Source organism: Hipposideros armiger, unplaced genomic scaffold (genome assembly GCF_001890085.2).
Source record: "Hipposideros armiger isolate ML-2016 unplaced genomic scaffold, ASM189008v1 scaffold_172, whole genome shotgun sequence".
Classification (NCBI taxonomy): domain Eukaryota; kingdom Metazoa; phylum Chordata; class Mammalia; order Chiroptera; family Hipposideridae; genus Hipposideros; species Hipposideros armiger.
In genome coordinates this window covers 1,320,920-1,336,921 of record NW_017731522.1, presented here as the reverse complement: position 1 = coordinate 1,336,921, position 16,002 = coordinate 1,320,920, and the positions used below count along the sequence as shown (strand labels likewise).

General features: G+C 46.0%; 1 protein-coding gene and 1 long non-coding RNA gene across 18 annotated transcripts in view; one reads left to right on the top strand and one right to left on the bottom strand.

The window, feature by feature from the left end:
* Positions 1 to 442: 442 nt before the first annotated feature.
* LOC109387881 (uncharacterized) lies at positions 443 to 3,125 on the bottom strand. The gene is made up of 3 exons (XR_002125125.1): positions 2,935 to 3,125; positions 1,311 to 1,518; positions 443 to 789 (listed from the first exon to the last, which is right to left on the bottom strand). It is a non-coding gene; the product is annotated as an uncharacterized LOC109387881 (long non-coding RNA).
* A 1,155-nt stretch (positions 3,126 to 4,280) lies between these two features.
* The window catches only part of MAGI1 (membrane associated guanylate kinase, WW and PDZ domain containing 1), a 705,149-nt gene continuing 693,427 nt past the window's right edge, over positions 4,281 to 16,002 (top strand). For 6 of the 17 annotated variants that reach the window (XM_019652041.1, XM_019652040.1, XM_019652036.1 and 3 more), the window contains exon 1: positions 4,284 to 5,214. In XM_019652041.1, coding sequence (XP_019507586.1) covers positions 4,902 to 5,214 — 313 coding nt within the window. In that variant the 5' untranslated portion in view covers positions 4,284 to 4,901. Of the gene's footprint in view, positions 5,215 to 16,002 lie in introns of all 17 variants that reach the window. The other 11 variants (XM_019652046.1, XM_019652053.1, XM_019652045.1 and 8 more) reach the window with 3 other exon arrangements.

The following is a 16,002-nucleotide window of genomic DNA, read 5'->3' as shown; positions in this document are numbered from 1 at the left end:
AAGGAGAACTACTATGGTCAGAGGAAATTGCCCAAATGCCTCCCCGTAAGGAAAAGAACAAGTTATCAAGTGAATCCTAAAAGTGCCACTGGGAAGCGACGACTAGGAAAATGGCTCTCACTGTCATTTACCTGCTACCTGAATTAATGGCTTCAACCTCCCCTGTTGCTCTGAATCATCAGTTTGGAGTCAGTTACCTTACTGAATACGTACAAAGCATTTATACTCGTACTGTTATCTATAACATATGCCTCTCGATGTTATTTTTCAGAAATTAAAAGATAACCAGGTTGTATGTTCTTTGCATCACAGCTGACCAACTTATTTCCCATCCTCACATTTTCAGAAAAATGATGTAAAATACCACTTTAGACTGCAATTACAAATTCCTTTAATCACAACTGGAAAACTTTGGAAAGAAATCTATTTGGGAAAAAGAGAAGACATGCAGATTTTATATTTGTGGTTTTTCTCCCCCTTCCCCTTAGTGGAACTAGCTATATGAAAATAAGATCTTAATTTGTGCAGAGTTTATTGCATTACAGTTTAGTTCCCATCTGAATCTACTGTGTTTATTAAGAGTTCATTGTTGAAATGCTAACACAATAACAGTATAAGGATGTTTGGCACATCACCTGTACCACAGCCCACAGATCTCCAACAGCCCACAGATCTCCAAACATTTTAGAAATGTTTACAAATTAATCCTCTTTACATTTCAGTAAATTATCCAATCTTCAGAGCAGATGGGGAAAAGGAGATTGGATTCCAGAGTGGAACACTGTATTCCTGCAGATTAAAGGAAAGAAATGGGAGGGTGACTTAATTAGTGAGTCCACACTATGTGGCAGACTCAGGAGCCAAAAACAATGCTGTTACCCAAGTACACTAAGTGGCAGGTGGCCACAATACATCTTAATGCAGTGGTTCTGAACATGGGTTTTGGGTCTTGCCTCTGGGTTCACATCCTAGCTTTACCACTTCTAAGCTGTAGAGCAAGTTTCTTTACTGCCCTAACTTCACTGTCCTCAATTGTAAAATCAAGGTAATTCATGTAAAATCAGGTCACACCTACTTCACAAAATTGTGATGATTAAATAAAATAATGCTCATAGCTATCCAGGCACACATGGTAAGCCTCAAAGTTAGGTATTTTATAGCATTATTTTCCTCTTTGGAAGGTATTATCAAAGTCATATTCTACGTGAGAGAAGCCAGAACATGAGGATCCCACTTTACATCTCTTCAAGAAAAATCTACTTCAAAATGAGATCATTATGAGCTCTTTCAAGAAAACAATCTATAAATACCTTGGTTCTAGCCACCCAATCTAAAAAGGCTTTGCAGCAAAGGTCATATATTATGCAGTTTAATGTCACACTTCATCCATGTCTTCTTTCAACAAATGTATATGGTGCCCACTCCACGCAATGCATGGGTTTAGGTACTGAGGATTCAAAGGTTGGACAGGATAGATGACTTCTGCCTTGAAGTTGCTTCCAGTCTGGGACACAGGAGCTGGACCAGGTGAAAGAGAGGAGACAGAAGGGGTCAGAGGAGGAGAGAGATAGGGAACATCATAAACTTAGTGTCTGGAAATTGGTAGTCTTAGCTGCTTTGGAGGTTCAAATGATTGGGTCATCGGGAAAGTCATGACGCATTTTTGCATTGAAAAACATAGAAAAATACATCATGACTTTCCCGACGACCCAATATTTATGTTCTTGGAATATAATATCGCTCTATACGTCTCTCCATCCTGTGCCCTCAGGTATCCCTTCTTTTCTTGAGGTCATTCCACATCTAAAATCTGAAGTGCCCTGAATTCCAAGTTCTTTCCCCTTCCCAGCTGCGGGACACCTGGAATCCTGGAGCAGGGAAATGGTGCTGCTGTAGTGAAATGAATCACAAAACACTTTGTCTTGCCCATCCTTTGGATTTCTCCAGGTGGGAGCCAGAGTTGAATGGGGAGGTAGGAAGGGGCCCAGAGATTCCAGGCAGGTGGGGGAATTCTTGGCAGGCAATCAGACTACTAGAATATGGAGTGGGCAGGTGGGTAACATACAAAGTAAAGCTTACTAGTGATTTGTAGGGGAATCAGTGACTCCATTTCTAAGGTGGTGTGCAAAATTGTGCATTTTTGTGGGAAGATCCATTCAACAAATACTTGTGCATTAACTAGGTACCAGGAACTGTTGTAGGAACTGGGAATACGTCAGTAAACTCAACTGCCAAAGTTCCCTGGCCCCATGGAACTTAAGCTCTATAGGAGGATGTGGACCATAGGTTTATTCTTCAAAAGGGTCTCTGATGCTCGGGAATCGAGATGTTAGACCTGTGGTCCTCAATGTCATGTAGCAGCCCCACTTCAGGGGAACCCTAAAAGTCCTGGGATTCTGATGGGCTGGATTGTTGTTTGTGATTGGGAAGAAACGTTTTGAAGCTCCCACTCATTTTGATCCAGTCAAGTGTGAGATAAACTGACTGCTTCTGCGAAAAGAGGATGGAGATGAAGTTTCCCTCACCAAGAAGAGCCAAGGAAAACTGACCACTTCCTTCTTTCACAAATACTACAAGGCAAGGGGATTTTCACTTCTGGATATCCCAAGAGAGAAGCAGCAATATTTTTCTCTTATTTTTATTAGCTTAGATGGCACTCTCCAAACAGTGCTTTAAAAATATTTAAATGTATGCCTATATATTTTAAGCTTTAGAAAGGAGAGCAGGAATTATCATCATCATCTAACATGAAACCCCAAATGATTTCCTAATTCTCTTCCCAAATATTACTACTCCTATTACTACTACTACTACTACTGCTACAAGTTTTTATTATATGTCATTTTACAAGTATTCACTTTACAAGCTGGGCACTTTACAAGTGTTCGCCTATGTAATACCCCCAAGAACCTTGTAAGGTATTGTTCTACTCACTTGGGGGAGAAACTAAGGCTCTGAGGGTCGCAGAGCTTATTCAAGGTCACACAGGGATTGGACCAGTGGGAACCTAAATCCAGAGGCCAGATCTCAGCCCTGGCCGCAGTGGCATCCCATCCTTCCGGAGTCCCTTCCACTCACCTCCCTTATTTAGCACTTGGAATCTCTCCTGTCACCAAAGATGAACAAACAAGTTATAAATGACTGAGGAAAAAAAATTGCTTGGGAGGCTCTACCGCCCAGGCGGATTTCGGGAGTATTGGCGGGGGGGGCCTTCTCGGTGCAGGGTATTCTTTCCTTCGGCAGCCCCCTAGCTCCTTCCGAAACCCAGGCAGGACAAACGCTTGCTCTACCCGCGGTCCCCGAGGGGCGCCGGAGGCGGCACCGACACCAGGCTGCGAATTCCAAAGGTGGTTGCCTCGCCCACGCCCTCGCGGGCGCCAGGACGCGGGTGCAGATCCCAGACCCGAGGGTGATCTTTATCTCCTGGCCCTGGGGGAGGTCCACGGGCTTCCCGGCTTAGCCCGGAACTTGAGCCCGGGATAGATGACTGACTCCAGAAGTCTTTGCTGGAAGAGCAGTTAAAAAGCCCTTTTATGTTGAAGCTCCGAACCCCCTGTCATCTTGTTGGCTTCTTTCCCTCGCTTATAGTTTTCTGTGTCCTAAAACGTTGGCCCCAAAGTTTAAGGGTACGGGTAAGTGTGTGTGGGAGCGGGCGACGCTCACAGGGATCCCAGTTGGGGCACCGAGGAGGCCCTCACCGCCCCGCTCCCCAGGGTCCCAGAGACACTGGCCAGCCCCACTGCAGGACCGGAGCCCGCCCGCTCAGTGCAGGCGCGGGGCAGACATCAGCCTCTGGGACCCGCACAGGGGCACTAAAGGAAAATGCGGCGGAGTGGGGGCGGGGGCGGTGGACAAGCCGGGCTGGGTGACCGACCGCGTGGCCACTTACTGGCCAAGGGCGATTAGGCGGCTTAGGCCGGCGTTGAGTGCATGCGTGTATGCGTGAATGTGAGCGCGAGGGTTAAGTGTGTGAGCCTCCCCAGCCCCGACCGGTTTAAAATGGTTTTAAAATGCCAAATCCAGATTGCTCATGTTTCAAAAGTTGCGAACAGTTGGAGTAAAACACGTGCGCGTCCCCCTAGCTCCAAAGGGATTTGTTGCGTCCAAGACACTGAAAGAAAAGGAGGAATAAGAAGGGTGACTGAAAGAGTGTAACTTATCTTCTCCAGAATGGTCGGTTTTAGGACCCAACGGGAAGCACATTGGAATCTGTCCCTTCGGGAAGGAGGGGTGGGGCGGGCTGGCCGGCTGGCAATCATGGGGCGCATGCGCGTGCGGTTTCTCTCCCGGCCGCTGCGCTCCGCGGCGCGGAATAGAATGAACTGTAACAAAACAAGCCGAGCCTTTGTATCTGCTTAAAGGGGCCGCAGGCACTTCCCTCCTGTTTCCCCCACCCCCGCTCCTCTACCGCGTCTCCAGGGCTCCCAGCAACTGGCTGGAAGGGCTTCCCTCACCCTCAGGAACAGCTCGCCAGCGAGGAGAGGCGAGCCAGGCAGGAGGTAAAGAGGAGATTCCGCATTTCTAAGAAGCAAGAAAGAAAGGAAGGAAGGAAAAAAAACCAAAAACAAACAAAAACCCAAAACCCAAGCGGCGTAGAGTGGACTCTGGTCCGGGAGAGCACGTCGGTCGCTGGAACGTGGACCCAGAAGCACCGGAATGCAAACAAAGCTCGTGGGCTCCTGTGCAGGGCTCGCGGGGAAGCCCAGAAAGTTTGTTTTATGATGGCTTGAGTGCGCGAGTGTGTGCAGGGGAGTGAGGCTACCAAGTTTCTCTCTCCCGTGGCGTTATTTGGGAGGTGATGTCTCTCCCATGAACCAGCGAGGGCTTGGGGGGTTGTGCTGCGGGGGGCACCTGTCTCATTTTATTTTTTGGGGGGGCGGGTAAGAGGGGTGTAACTCGTCATGTCGAAAGTGATCCAGAAGAAGAACCACTGGACTAGCAAGGTTCACGAATGCACCGTGAAGCGGGGACCCCAGGGAGAGCTGGGGGTGACGGTGCTGGGGGGCGCGGAGAACGGGGAGTTTCCTTATGTCGGAGCGGTGGCAACGGCCGAGGCGACGGGGCTTCCCGGCGGCGGCGAGGGCCCTAGGCTGGGCGAGGGGGAGCTGCTTCTGGAGGTGCAGGGGATCCGGGTGTCCGGCTTGCCCCGCTATGACGTGCTGGGAGTCATCGACAGCTGCAAGGAGGCCGTCACCTTTAAAGCCGTCAGACAAGGTAAGACGGGACGCACCTACCGGAGGCGCCCAGAAAAGGGGAGCGGCCTGCGGATTCCCCCACCCCCCAACTCGATTTCCCGCTTTTCTCCGGCGAGCGCAGCTTAGAGGGGGAAATTGAGGCCATGCGCCCTGAGGTGGTGAAATACACAAAGTTGTGGAGAGGTTGCGGGTCGTTTGCCCACCTGCGTTGGGAGGAGGGAGTTGGATTTGCGCCGGAAAGCGGGGAGACTTCCCAGGCCTGATTCGCCAACCTGTTATCTCAGCCACCAAGTGCAGCGCAGCTTCGCCTGCGCCTGGAGGAGAGTTGGGAGGACGGAGACTGGGGCCAGGTGGAGGCTCTCCTGGCTACTTGCGGGGAGTGATGCTGCAGGCGCAGTGCTGTGTTCTTTTGCCACTGGTCTGTTTCCAGACCTGGAGAATGGGTGTGAACGAGGGGGAAGGTTTATGGTTATTGGACCTCCTCCATCAGAAAATCGCCTTTATCCCGCAACCCTCCAGGTGGGTTCCGGCGCGACGGTTCTTAAGCCGGCGCCTGAAGAGCCTGCATTCACCCCACAGATGGATGATGCATGTCTCCACCATGTGGCACAGCCCCAGTGTTGGGGTGGGGGGTGGGGGCGGAGGGAAAGGAAGGGTATTTCTCTTTAGCGCGAATCAAGCCCAAGTTCATGCTGCCATCAACTTCACCACCACCAGCATCACCATATCATTATTGTTACTATTCATTGTTAGCTTACTACGTGTCAGACTGTGTAAAATGCTTGCCATGCACTATCTTGTTCCGATTCACAATTCTGAGAATGAGTTGTTTTTATAAAGCCCATATTACAGATGAGGAAAGTGGGACTGACATTGGTTAAGTTACTTGGCCAAGGTCACCCATACTAAACTGCGTGTTTGAGCCCTTGCTGCAGAGCCTTAAGCGCTGAGGAGGGAGAGGTGGGGCGCTGACCCTTGTGGACTGGTGGGGCTGACTTGTGAGGAGGGGTTGGATGCAAATGACTCTCAGAAGCCTGTAGAGGAGTAATGGCCTTTCCTATGGCTGCTGGTGGTCAGGAGTCCCTTTCCTCTTGGTTTAGGTAAGGAAAGGGTTGTCCCTGTGTCAGTCCAACGAGAAGGACTCCATTCCCTTAAAGGGATCCCTTGTACTACCAAGTGCCATGACGCAGTTTCTCTCCCAAGAAAGCACTAGAGGAGGTGGCAAAGGGGAGTGTGGTGAAAAGTTCCCATGTGTGCCTGCTGGTGGACTGCAAGGGCAGCAGCAGTTGGAGGAGTGGGTCAAAGGAATAAAGGTCTGGGCAGAGCTAGGCTGGTCCTCTCTTGGAAACAAGCCTGTGGCAGATGAAACAGAGGAAGAGACCAGGGGAGGAGGGAACCAGGTGGGCATATACAGACAGGCCTTTCAGCTTTGGGAGCTGAGGGGCAGATGTGGAGGCATGGAAAGCTCCTTCCATTTATGTCCTCATTGTCCACTTGGACACTTCCTCCAAGAAGCCTTCAAGCATCCAGCCAGGATGAACAAATCTGTCCTCCGGTGTCCCCTAAATGTGGAACTTGTGGTATTTTATTCTAAACTGTGAGTTAGATTGCTCCCTTCATTTCCATACAAAGTGGTAAACTCCTTAAAGGGAGAGACTGTGCTTCATTCGTTGCATATCTCCCCAGGCTTTGCTTAAGGGCCAATACCTCGCCTTACCTGAGAATGTGTCCTCACCTGTAAACTGGCTTTCCTGAGGGTGTTACATAAACTGATAAGTGGAAAGTATGCAGAACAGTGCTCAATAAGGAGTAGCGATTGTTATATTTAAATTGAATTCGAGCAGTTATTTATTTCTAAGTTTAACTTTTAGTGTCAGGAAACTGGATTATGAATTTAATGTGGGTACCTGGATTATCAGGACTTGATAGAACTGTAAAGAAAATACTGCATGTGATGGGAGCAGTTCAAAGTCTCAGTTCGGGGACATTTTGGAGAAAGGGCTGGAGGAAGGACAGCCAAGCGTATATCATCTAGTGAGGTATCCACTGGCGTTTAATGTGTCCTGTGTGGGAGCTTGTTTTGAGTGTGCAAGATGCTGTGTGGGGCTGAACCTCTTCTTCCTACCAGTTTTCAAAGCTCTGGGAGGCATTGTCTCAGGGCTGCCTCATCGTGGAATTTAGGAGGGGTTGGTCAGTGTGTTTGGAATCGGACACCTCTGGGTTGGAAGGAAACTGTAGTGTCCCTAAGTGGTATGTTATTTCTCTTCACCCAGAACCATTCTATGTGCTGCACAGGAATGTTCATAGCAGGTGTGTGTGTGTGTAAATCTACTCATTCTGCTTGTCATGGGACAGAATAAAGATGTGAATGGGGACACTCGAATGGCCTGGGTTTCACTACAAAGTGAAAGCTACTATTTCATGTGATAATTACGGGCACAGTTAGCTCTTCTAACGTCTTCAATACAGAAAGATGGCACTAGGAAGCATTCCACTGGTCTTCTGTTCCCTCTTTTTTAAAGATTTTATTGGGGAGTTGGGGGAGGGGAACAGACAAGTTGCTGTCCTTTTGTTCTTAAGTCTAGTTATGGAGGATATTGTTTCACTGGCCCATGTTGGTATTGTGATTATTGTGCTCTTCCCGGGTGAGGCAGATCGGTCGCCAGCCATTGGATGGCCGCTGACGGCAGCTTACATGAAAGCTCATGCCCGCTGCCCGCCAGTCCCACTGCAGCCTACGCTGCGCAGTCGCTGGCGACTCAAGGCAGCCCAGCTCCAGGTCGAGCTGTTGTTCACCATCTTAGCTGTAGAGGGCGCAGTGTCACTGGCTCTCATGTGGGATCTGAGCCGGGGCCCTGCTGCGCAGAGCTGGTGTCCCAAGCCAACTCCTAACCAACGCACCACTCAGCCAGCCCTGTTCCCTCTTTTATATCAGGAATGTTATTTAAATTACATTACAGAGCTGCTCTTACTGTGTCTTCATTCCTGTGTTTTAATCATGTTAGATGGGCTCATACTTGGTACATGATAAAGGAAAATGTTACTTTTGTGTTGTCTGCACCCTGAGCTAGCCACTCCCAGGGACATGGGTCACTCTGGGTGCCGTCTGTATGGAAATGTCATGGTCTTCTTGTGGGGGAAAACTCTGATGTTTCTATTTCATGGCAGCTCTCTGGAAAGATGCACAGACCAAAATAGCCTGTAGCAAATGGTATTATATGAAGCAGGACTGGACTGGGAGGGAATCAAGCTAAATGGATCTACCAGGTTGGAGTTGGTTCATTTTAAAGGGAGAAAAGGTCTTTGTCACAAAGCGCCTAAAAAAAATTTACATATACCTATATATGCTATATAAACTATGTTATTTTATATATATATAATAAAGCATTTATACACACACACACACACACACACACACACACACTTTGTAAGTATATATTTACCTATAGTGAAATGCACAGATCATAAGTTACAGTTTGATGGGTTTGGACCAATGTATATGCTCATGGTACCTTCACCCAAATCAAGATATAGAACATTTCCATCACTCCAGAAATTTCCCTCATACCCCTTTCCATTCCCCACCTCCTCCAGAGGCAAAGGCATTTTTTTTTCTTTCACTGTGGATTAGTTTTGTCTATTATCGATGTTCAAATAAATGAAATAATGCAGTATGTACTCTTTTGTGTCTGGCGTTTTTCACTCAACAAAATATTTTGGAGATTTTATATTGTTGTGTGCATCATTGTTCTTATGGTTGAGTAGTACTCCATTGTATACATGTACCAGTTTATGTTTTGCTCATCAATCAATGGATATTTGGACTGTTGATCATTTTTTTGCTAATGAATAATAGCTGTATGAATAAAACTGCTCCACATCTTTGCCAGTGTTAGATCTTGTCTGTCTTTTGAATTTTAGCCATTTTGTTTATGTGGCAAAAGAAATAAAAGTAATTAAAGAAACTTTGCTATAGGATGTAGCTAGTATTTATTAAGCACTTGCTTTAGAATGTGCCAGGCCCTTGGCTAAGCTAGTGCCTTATGGGCATTTTGTTCTTTATTTCTCATACAGGGACTTGGATGTCAGAAACTGAGGTCCAGAGAGTTTGGGTGGCTTTTCCAAGGGTCATACAAGTGGCAGAATTAGAACTGGAACTCAGCTGTGTTGGATTCCAAAACCCATACTCTTTAAAAAAAAAAAAATTTTTTTTTTTTAAGTTGGGTAACAGTGGGTTTTTTTCCAGGACCAATCAGCTCCAAGTTAAGTCGTTGTCCATTCTAGTTGTGGAGGGCACAGCTCAGCTCCAAGTCCAGTCGCTGTTTTCAATCTAGTTGTGTGTATGTGTGTTGGGGGGGGGGCGCAGCCCACCACCTCATGCGGGAATCGAACTAGCAACCTTGTTGTTAAGAGCACGCGTTCTCATCACACTGAGCCATCTGGCCACCCACTGGCAACTCAGGTCAAGTCATTGTCTTCAATCTAGTTGTTGAGGGTGCAGCTCACTGGCCCATGTGGGAATCGAACCAGCAACCTTGTTGTTCAGAGCATGCGCTCTAACCAGCTGAGCCACCTGGCCGCCCCCAAAACCCATACTCTTAATTCCTGGGTCAGTGGGTCTCAAAGTAGGGTCCTAAGATCAGAGATGTTAGTGTCATCTGGGAACTGGTTAGACATGCAAATTTCCAGGCGTCCCCACTCCACTGATTCTGAAACTCCTGGAGGTGGAGGGTATGGGGTGTTTTTAACAAGCCCTCAGGTGATTCTGATGCGTGCTCAATTTTGAGAACCACAGCCCTCGGGTATAGACTGACATTGAGACTATAGTATCATACGAGACAGGTGACCTGGGTTCCAAGTGTGCCAACTAGTACTGTCATCTCCTGCAAGTCACTGTCTTTGGGCCTGTTTCTTTATGCCAAAAATAAGTGGGTGTGTCCCTTTAGGTTTTTTTGTACTCAAAATGCAGCAATGCCACGAATAACCCAGACTTCAAAAGTTTGAAATGGAGTGATTGTAGTTTTCCAAACTGGTAATATTATAAGACATGCTTACATATTTTTATAGGTGTGTTTTGTGGTTTTGCAAATTACCCAGGAACCAAAAGTGTCCTTCCACATTTTTTTGAGACAGAATGGAGACAATAAATAAGACCCAGTTAAAAAACCACAACACCACCATCAGGCCCTTCCCTCACTGTAATGAGGGAATTATGACCACATATGATTGAATATAGTTCTTTGTTTTGATGTTATGTGTTTATTTTGACCAATTGGAATATATAACAACTGTGTAGCAAAATAATTTTGTTGTCATTTAAAACACAGTGCCTTTTCTTTCTTGGTTTCCCAGGAATTCTGCTTCAGGTTCTCTGGGCTTGTTTTTCCTTTTCCCCTAGGTGATCACAAGATTGACTCCTGTCCCAAGTGTCCTGTCCCCTAGTGTCTGCATTGAGTTCCTCACCCCATGGTGTCCTGCTAAATGCTTAACAACCAACCGGCTCTGGTGGAGGGGAGGGCCTGATTTGTTGAGCTTAACTGGAGTTGGGAAGATTTGCATATAATCAGCTCTTCACAGTGTGTCTGAGCTGGCCCCAGCGCTCTGCTGACCCCTTGTAAAATAGCTCTCTGCGCCATGTGCCATCCCCTCATCCAGTTTTGTGTCTTCATAGTCTTGTCACAATTTCACATTACCTTTTGTTTCTTCTTTATTGTCTGTCTCCCCTCCCACTAGCATGTAAGGTCCATGAAAACAAGCTTTCTTGTTCACCCCTCGACGTCCCAGTGCCTAAAATAGCACCTGCCAAATCCTACCTAGGTGCTCACTGAAATTTGTTGGATGCGTGAATGACTTTTGCAGTGTCGCTTCTTACTTGGATGATGAGTACATCCTAGACCATCTGCAATGTCTCTCCCCCTTTTCATCCTATTCATTTTTTACTTCTCATTTAGGATCATAATATGTTTATTTTCTCATCACCAGATCTTCCATTCAACTAGTTCCCTGTGTCTAATTTATACTGAGCTATAAATAAATAAATGACCAACAAGGCTTAATGAATTCTATTTAAGTATTTCTGCCTGTTGACTAACTAGAGTTTAAGAAGTGAAGTTTCAGACATTCAGCAGGCAGGACGATGAGGGGTTTATCGGTTTTCTGTTGATGAGGGACTTGCTCTATGTTCAGATCCCTAAGAATGACACTTCATCCCCGTTTTCTTGTAGCATCGTCTTTCTGTGTACAATTTTCTCAGCCAACCGCAAATCAGATCTTTGCTATAGAAAAGTCTGATTTTTTTGTCCTTTTTTTTCTCTTAAATTGTGTTTTGTGTTCATATGTCTTTTTTTTAACTTAAACTTTCAAAAATCAATCTGTTTTTGTTCTTGGTGCCAAAAGACCACTCTCTGAAGGATATTTTTAGGTTATGCTGTGGAACATTCCACAGCTTTTACAAAAAATAACGCAAGGACAGGCAACCCAACTTGTGCATTGTTTCCAGGGGCCAGCCTTTGCCAATGGCTGTGTTATTTAAAAATAGATTAACTTGACCTTATGATGCAATGGCATACAGTTGGCTCACTGCGTTTGTTGGCATTTATTCTCTGGTTCGTTTTGGATGGTGGAATTGATGATATCCACCGAGGGGAATTAAGTGGTTTATAAGCGAAAACATTCTGACATCTCCTTACCACAGGGTTTACATGAAGGATGTTGCTTTATAAACGATGGTTATTTAATGCAGAACACCAGTATCTGATGTTAGTGGTCTCTTCCTTGAGTTTGTATATATGTGTAACAGGATATACTGATTTTGTATACACTGAAAATAAAGGCTGTCAAATTTGTTAAGGGCTGACATTCACATCCTAAAAAAGTAGGTTACTGCATTCCTGTCTGTCTTTACGCAGCTCATATGGTGAGATCTGCAACCTTGAAAAATCCCCAATAAACACTGAAGCTTTGCTATACTGCATCCCTATGGATGTCTGCACCCATGGAGTCTTTCTTGTGAATTTGTTTCGGTTTTTCCACAGCTGAGCCCCCATGGATGTCAAGGACACACCTATCATTGACTTCTGCTTTATAGTAAAATGTCCAGGGGAGGGTCCAGTGTCTTCTGGATGTCAACTTTTTAGAAGGCATATCAAAATTAGAAACGTAACTTGAACAATGTTTTCATGATTAAATTCCCTCTCTCTCTCTCTCTCTCTCTCTCTCTCTCTCTCTCTCCAGCTAAGTAATCCATTATTTGTAATCATTTCTATAGTTCCTATCTCAGAGTGAAAACCAGAGCCCTTACAGTGACCCGCTGGGCCCCCCTTGATCTGACCCATGGCGTTCCTTCCCTCTCACATCCGTAGCCTGCTAGTCTCCACCTAGACATCTGGGAAGCTTGCTTTTTCATGAACTTTCAGTCTTTTCCAAATGTCACCTCAGTGACACCTCCTCTGACCCCATTATTTAAAACCATAACTCCACTGCCACTTGTCATTCTCTAACCCCCTTCTCTGCTTTATTTTACTCTCTAGTATGTAAATAATTTCAAAATAAGTAAGTACCTTGTTTGTCTTTCCGTCCTAGAATAGAAGCTCTGAGAGAGCAGGGACGTTGTAGAGCCTGTTTCCTGCTGTCTCCCCAGTGCTCAGAATAGTGCTGGGGTCATAGCCGTTGCTCAAGTATTTCTCGAACATCCACTGTCAAATTTAGAATTAGAATAAATCTCTCCTGAGCTCTGTTGCCTCTGAAAATCCCAATATTTGAAAGTGACAATTTAAGTAATTCATGATGGATCACGTTAAACTTGATAAGGGTTTAACATTTGCATTCTCTGACTGGGGCTAAGTAGAGGTTGGCTGATGAATGTAGGAATATTCTTGAAGACAGTGAGCATTGCCAGCCTGCTGCAGTCAGTCTTCATATCACAGATTTAGGGCAGCACCGTGTTGAGTGTGTCAAGGAACCTTGCAAACTCTCTCAGCCTCAAATGAGCTGTGAGAGGGTCTTTCGGGTACCGTCATCTGTGTGCATAGACATTCTCTGTTACCATCTCCAGTGTCATGACAGTGAGTTACCTAAGAGAATTATATTCACAGCTGAGGTGTCAACCCACCATGACTGCCTGCGGAGCACTTGGTGCACCTTTAATGGGATGCGGTTATGTTTCCACACTCAGGCTAATCTTTCAGCCCATTATGAGACACGATTCAAAGCTCTTTATGGACAGTGGCGTGATGGTGCAATTAAAAGGCAATTATTCCCTGATTGTAAGCCATAGTTCAGAATTATTGCAATATACAGTGTTCACAGGACTGCAGTACTGCTTTTAAGGTGATCTGTAAAGATCAGTTTCTTGATGGCTGTGGATTCACAGGTTTTGGACGCAGGCCGGCCTGGGTTAGAAGGCAGGCTTTTCCACTTGTTAGCTGGGTGACCCAGGGTGAGAGACTGCACCTCTTAGCACCAGAATGTCTCCCTGTGAAAATGGGGATAGTAATGATACCTACTTCCTAGGGCTGAGGGGGGAATAAAATGAGATTTAAGGAAACCACATAGCACAGGGCCGAGTGCATAGTGAGTGCTCAATAAATGTTGGCTTCTGTTATTATTTGAATGTTCCCTGTTTGAAAGCACTTGGAAGAGAAGAATCTCTTGAGAGATGGAGATTGGTACACAGTTCCCTGGAGAGTTATTCAAGCCTAGAAAAAGCCCTCATTTTTCTGCATGATTCAGATGCTGCTTTTTTAAAAGGCTGGGGCTGGATTAGTTCATACAAGCAAGGAGGAACCTCTAGACCTCACCATGCGTAGGTGGAGGTCTGAGCTGCCTGAACTTCTCCCACATTGTCACTGGCAACAGTTGACTAATGATTATCATCAGGCCCCAGGTTGCAGTAAGGCATGGAGCGAGGACAAGTCCTTCCCCTGTTTCCTGGGGGTCCTGGGCAGGCCAATACCAGCAAGGATAATCCTTGAGAACTTGGCACTGAGGTCCTCTGATCTTCCTGGCACCATATCTGGGCTCCCAAATCAGGAATGGCTGGGGAGGTAGAGGAGCTTGGTGTTATAAAGGGGTCGGAGTGAGAATGGTCGGGTTCAAATCCAGGCTCTGCCATTTCTCAGCTGAGTGACCATAGGCACGTTCACCTCCCAAAACCTTAGTACTTCCAGTTGAAAATGAGAATAATACCTACTTCATAGGGTGGTTATGAGGGTTAAATGGGAAAATGTATGCAAAACACTTAGTCCTTTGCTTGGCACCTAAGTAGTGCTTACTTAGTGCTTACTGAAATACCTACATGATAGCAGCTGTGATAATTTTCAGCTGAGAAATGGAGACCCAAAAGTGAGTTCATCTAAAGCAGTGGTTCTCAATGAGGGAGGTTCTAAACGGGCGACTTGTGGCAATGTCTGGAAACATTTTTGGCTGTTATGACTGAGGTTGGGGGAGTGATGCTGACATTTAGGGAGTAAAGTCCCAGCATGCTGCTCAACATCCTACAATGCATCTTACAGCACCACACGGAGAATTATTAGCCCCAAATGGCAATAATGCTGAGACTGAGAAACCCTGCTCCAAGGTGTAACTTTAGGTTGAGACTGGGAATCCAAGTTAGGAGTGGGAAACTAATAATCATAACTATGAATTTACTGACCTTCTGATGTGTCAGACAGACCAGGTTAGGGTTTTACCTGGGTAGATGATGTCCTTCTCATTTTAGCCATGAGAAAATTAGCTGGAGAGGCAGGTAATTTCTCCTGGCCTTCAGGCAGCTGACACAGGTAAGATTCAAGCATAGATCTGCCTGGTTCCAAAATTCTTATCCTAGACTTTGTTAAACAAAAACCTTTGAGATTAGAAGGTTGTTCTGAAAGAAAGGGTCTGTCGAGCCACATGCTGCCAGAAAGCGGACCAGGTCCTGGGGCATGCAGTCTAAACCACCAGCCCCAGAGGACTAGATAGAAAAGACAAACATGTCTGCCATCCTGGGATTGATGGACTCTTATGTACAATGAGTTTTGGAGAAGAAAGATGTAACTCGTTTTGAAAGAATTTACATTGGCCATAGATAAAGGGGGTGGAAGAAGGTGAAGCAGAGGGAGTTCTGGGACAGGTGCAAGTCTGTAAAGAAGTATTTGATGCTCTGGATTGGGTGTGGGCAAGTCTGGAAAGTTCATGCCCAAGCAAGGTGTGGTGGCATCTGGTGGTCGGTGATTCCTGTTCCATGAGAACTGAAATTGCTGCCAGTTAATTTTGTTTTAACATACATTGAAGAATGTGAGCAGCCTTTTGTTGGTTTCCACCAGTGGCTGTTAACTGATTAATCCTCCTTATCTCTTCTTCCCACTCTCCGGTCTGGTCTGCTGGAATTTAATTCAGGACATCTCAGAAGTTTTCTCTTGTCAGTTTCCACACTAGGAATGTGTTGACTCCATAGCAGGGAGCCCCAGGTCCTTTTACTGTGAGGTCAGTGTGGATGTACCTCTTTTAGTCCGTACCATTGCTACCTGCGACAGCACAGCATGCCTGGCGGCCCCACCAGAGATAGTCCTAGAAATAAAAAACGGATCCCCAGAGTGTTTATTGACCAGAGCACAGAGCATGCTGCCACATGTTTTCAAGTAGTTCTGCTTATTTGTCTCCTTCTGTTTTCCCTCACTAATACTGTCGATTCCTTCCTCTCTGCCCTCTCTCTTTTTCTCCCTCCACACCCATCATCATTTCAAGTCACAATAGTACCTTGTAATTGTAGATTGGCCAGTCTGCCGCACTAGATTATGTGTTTCTTGAATTCTTGGAGGCAGCATCC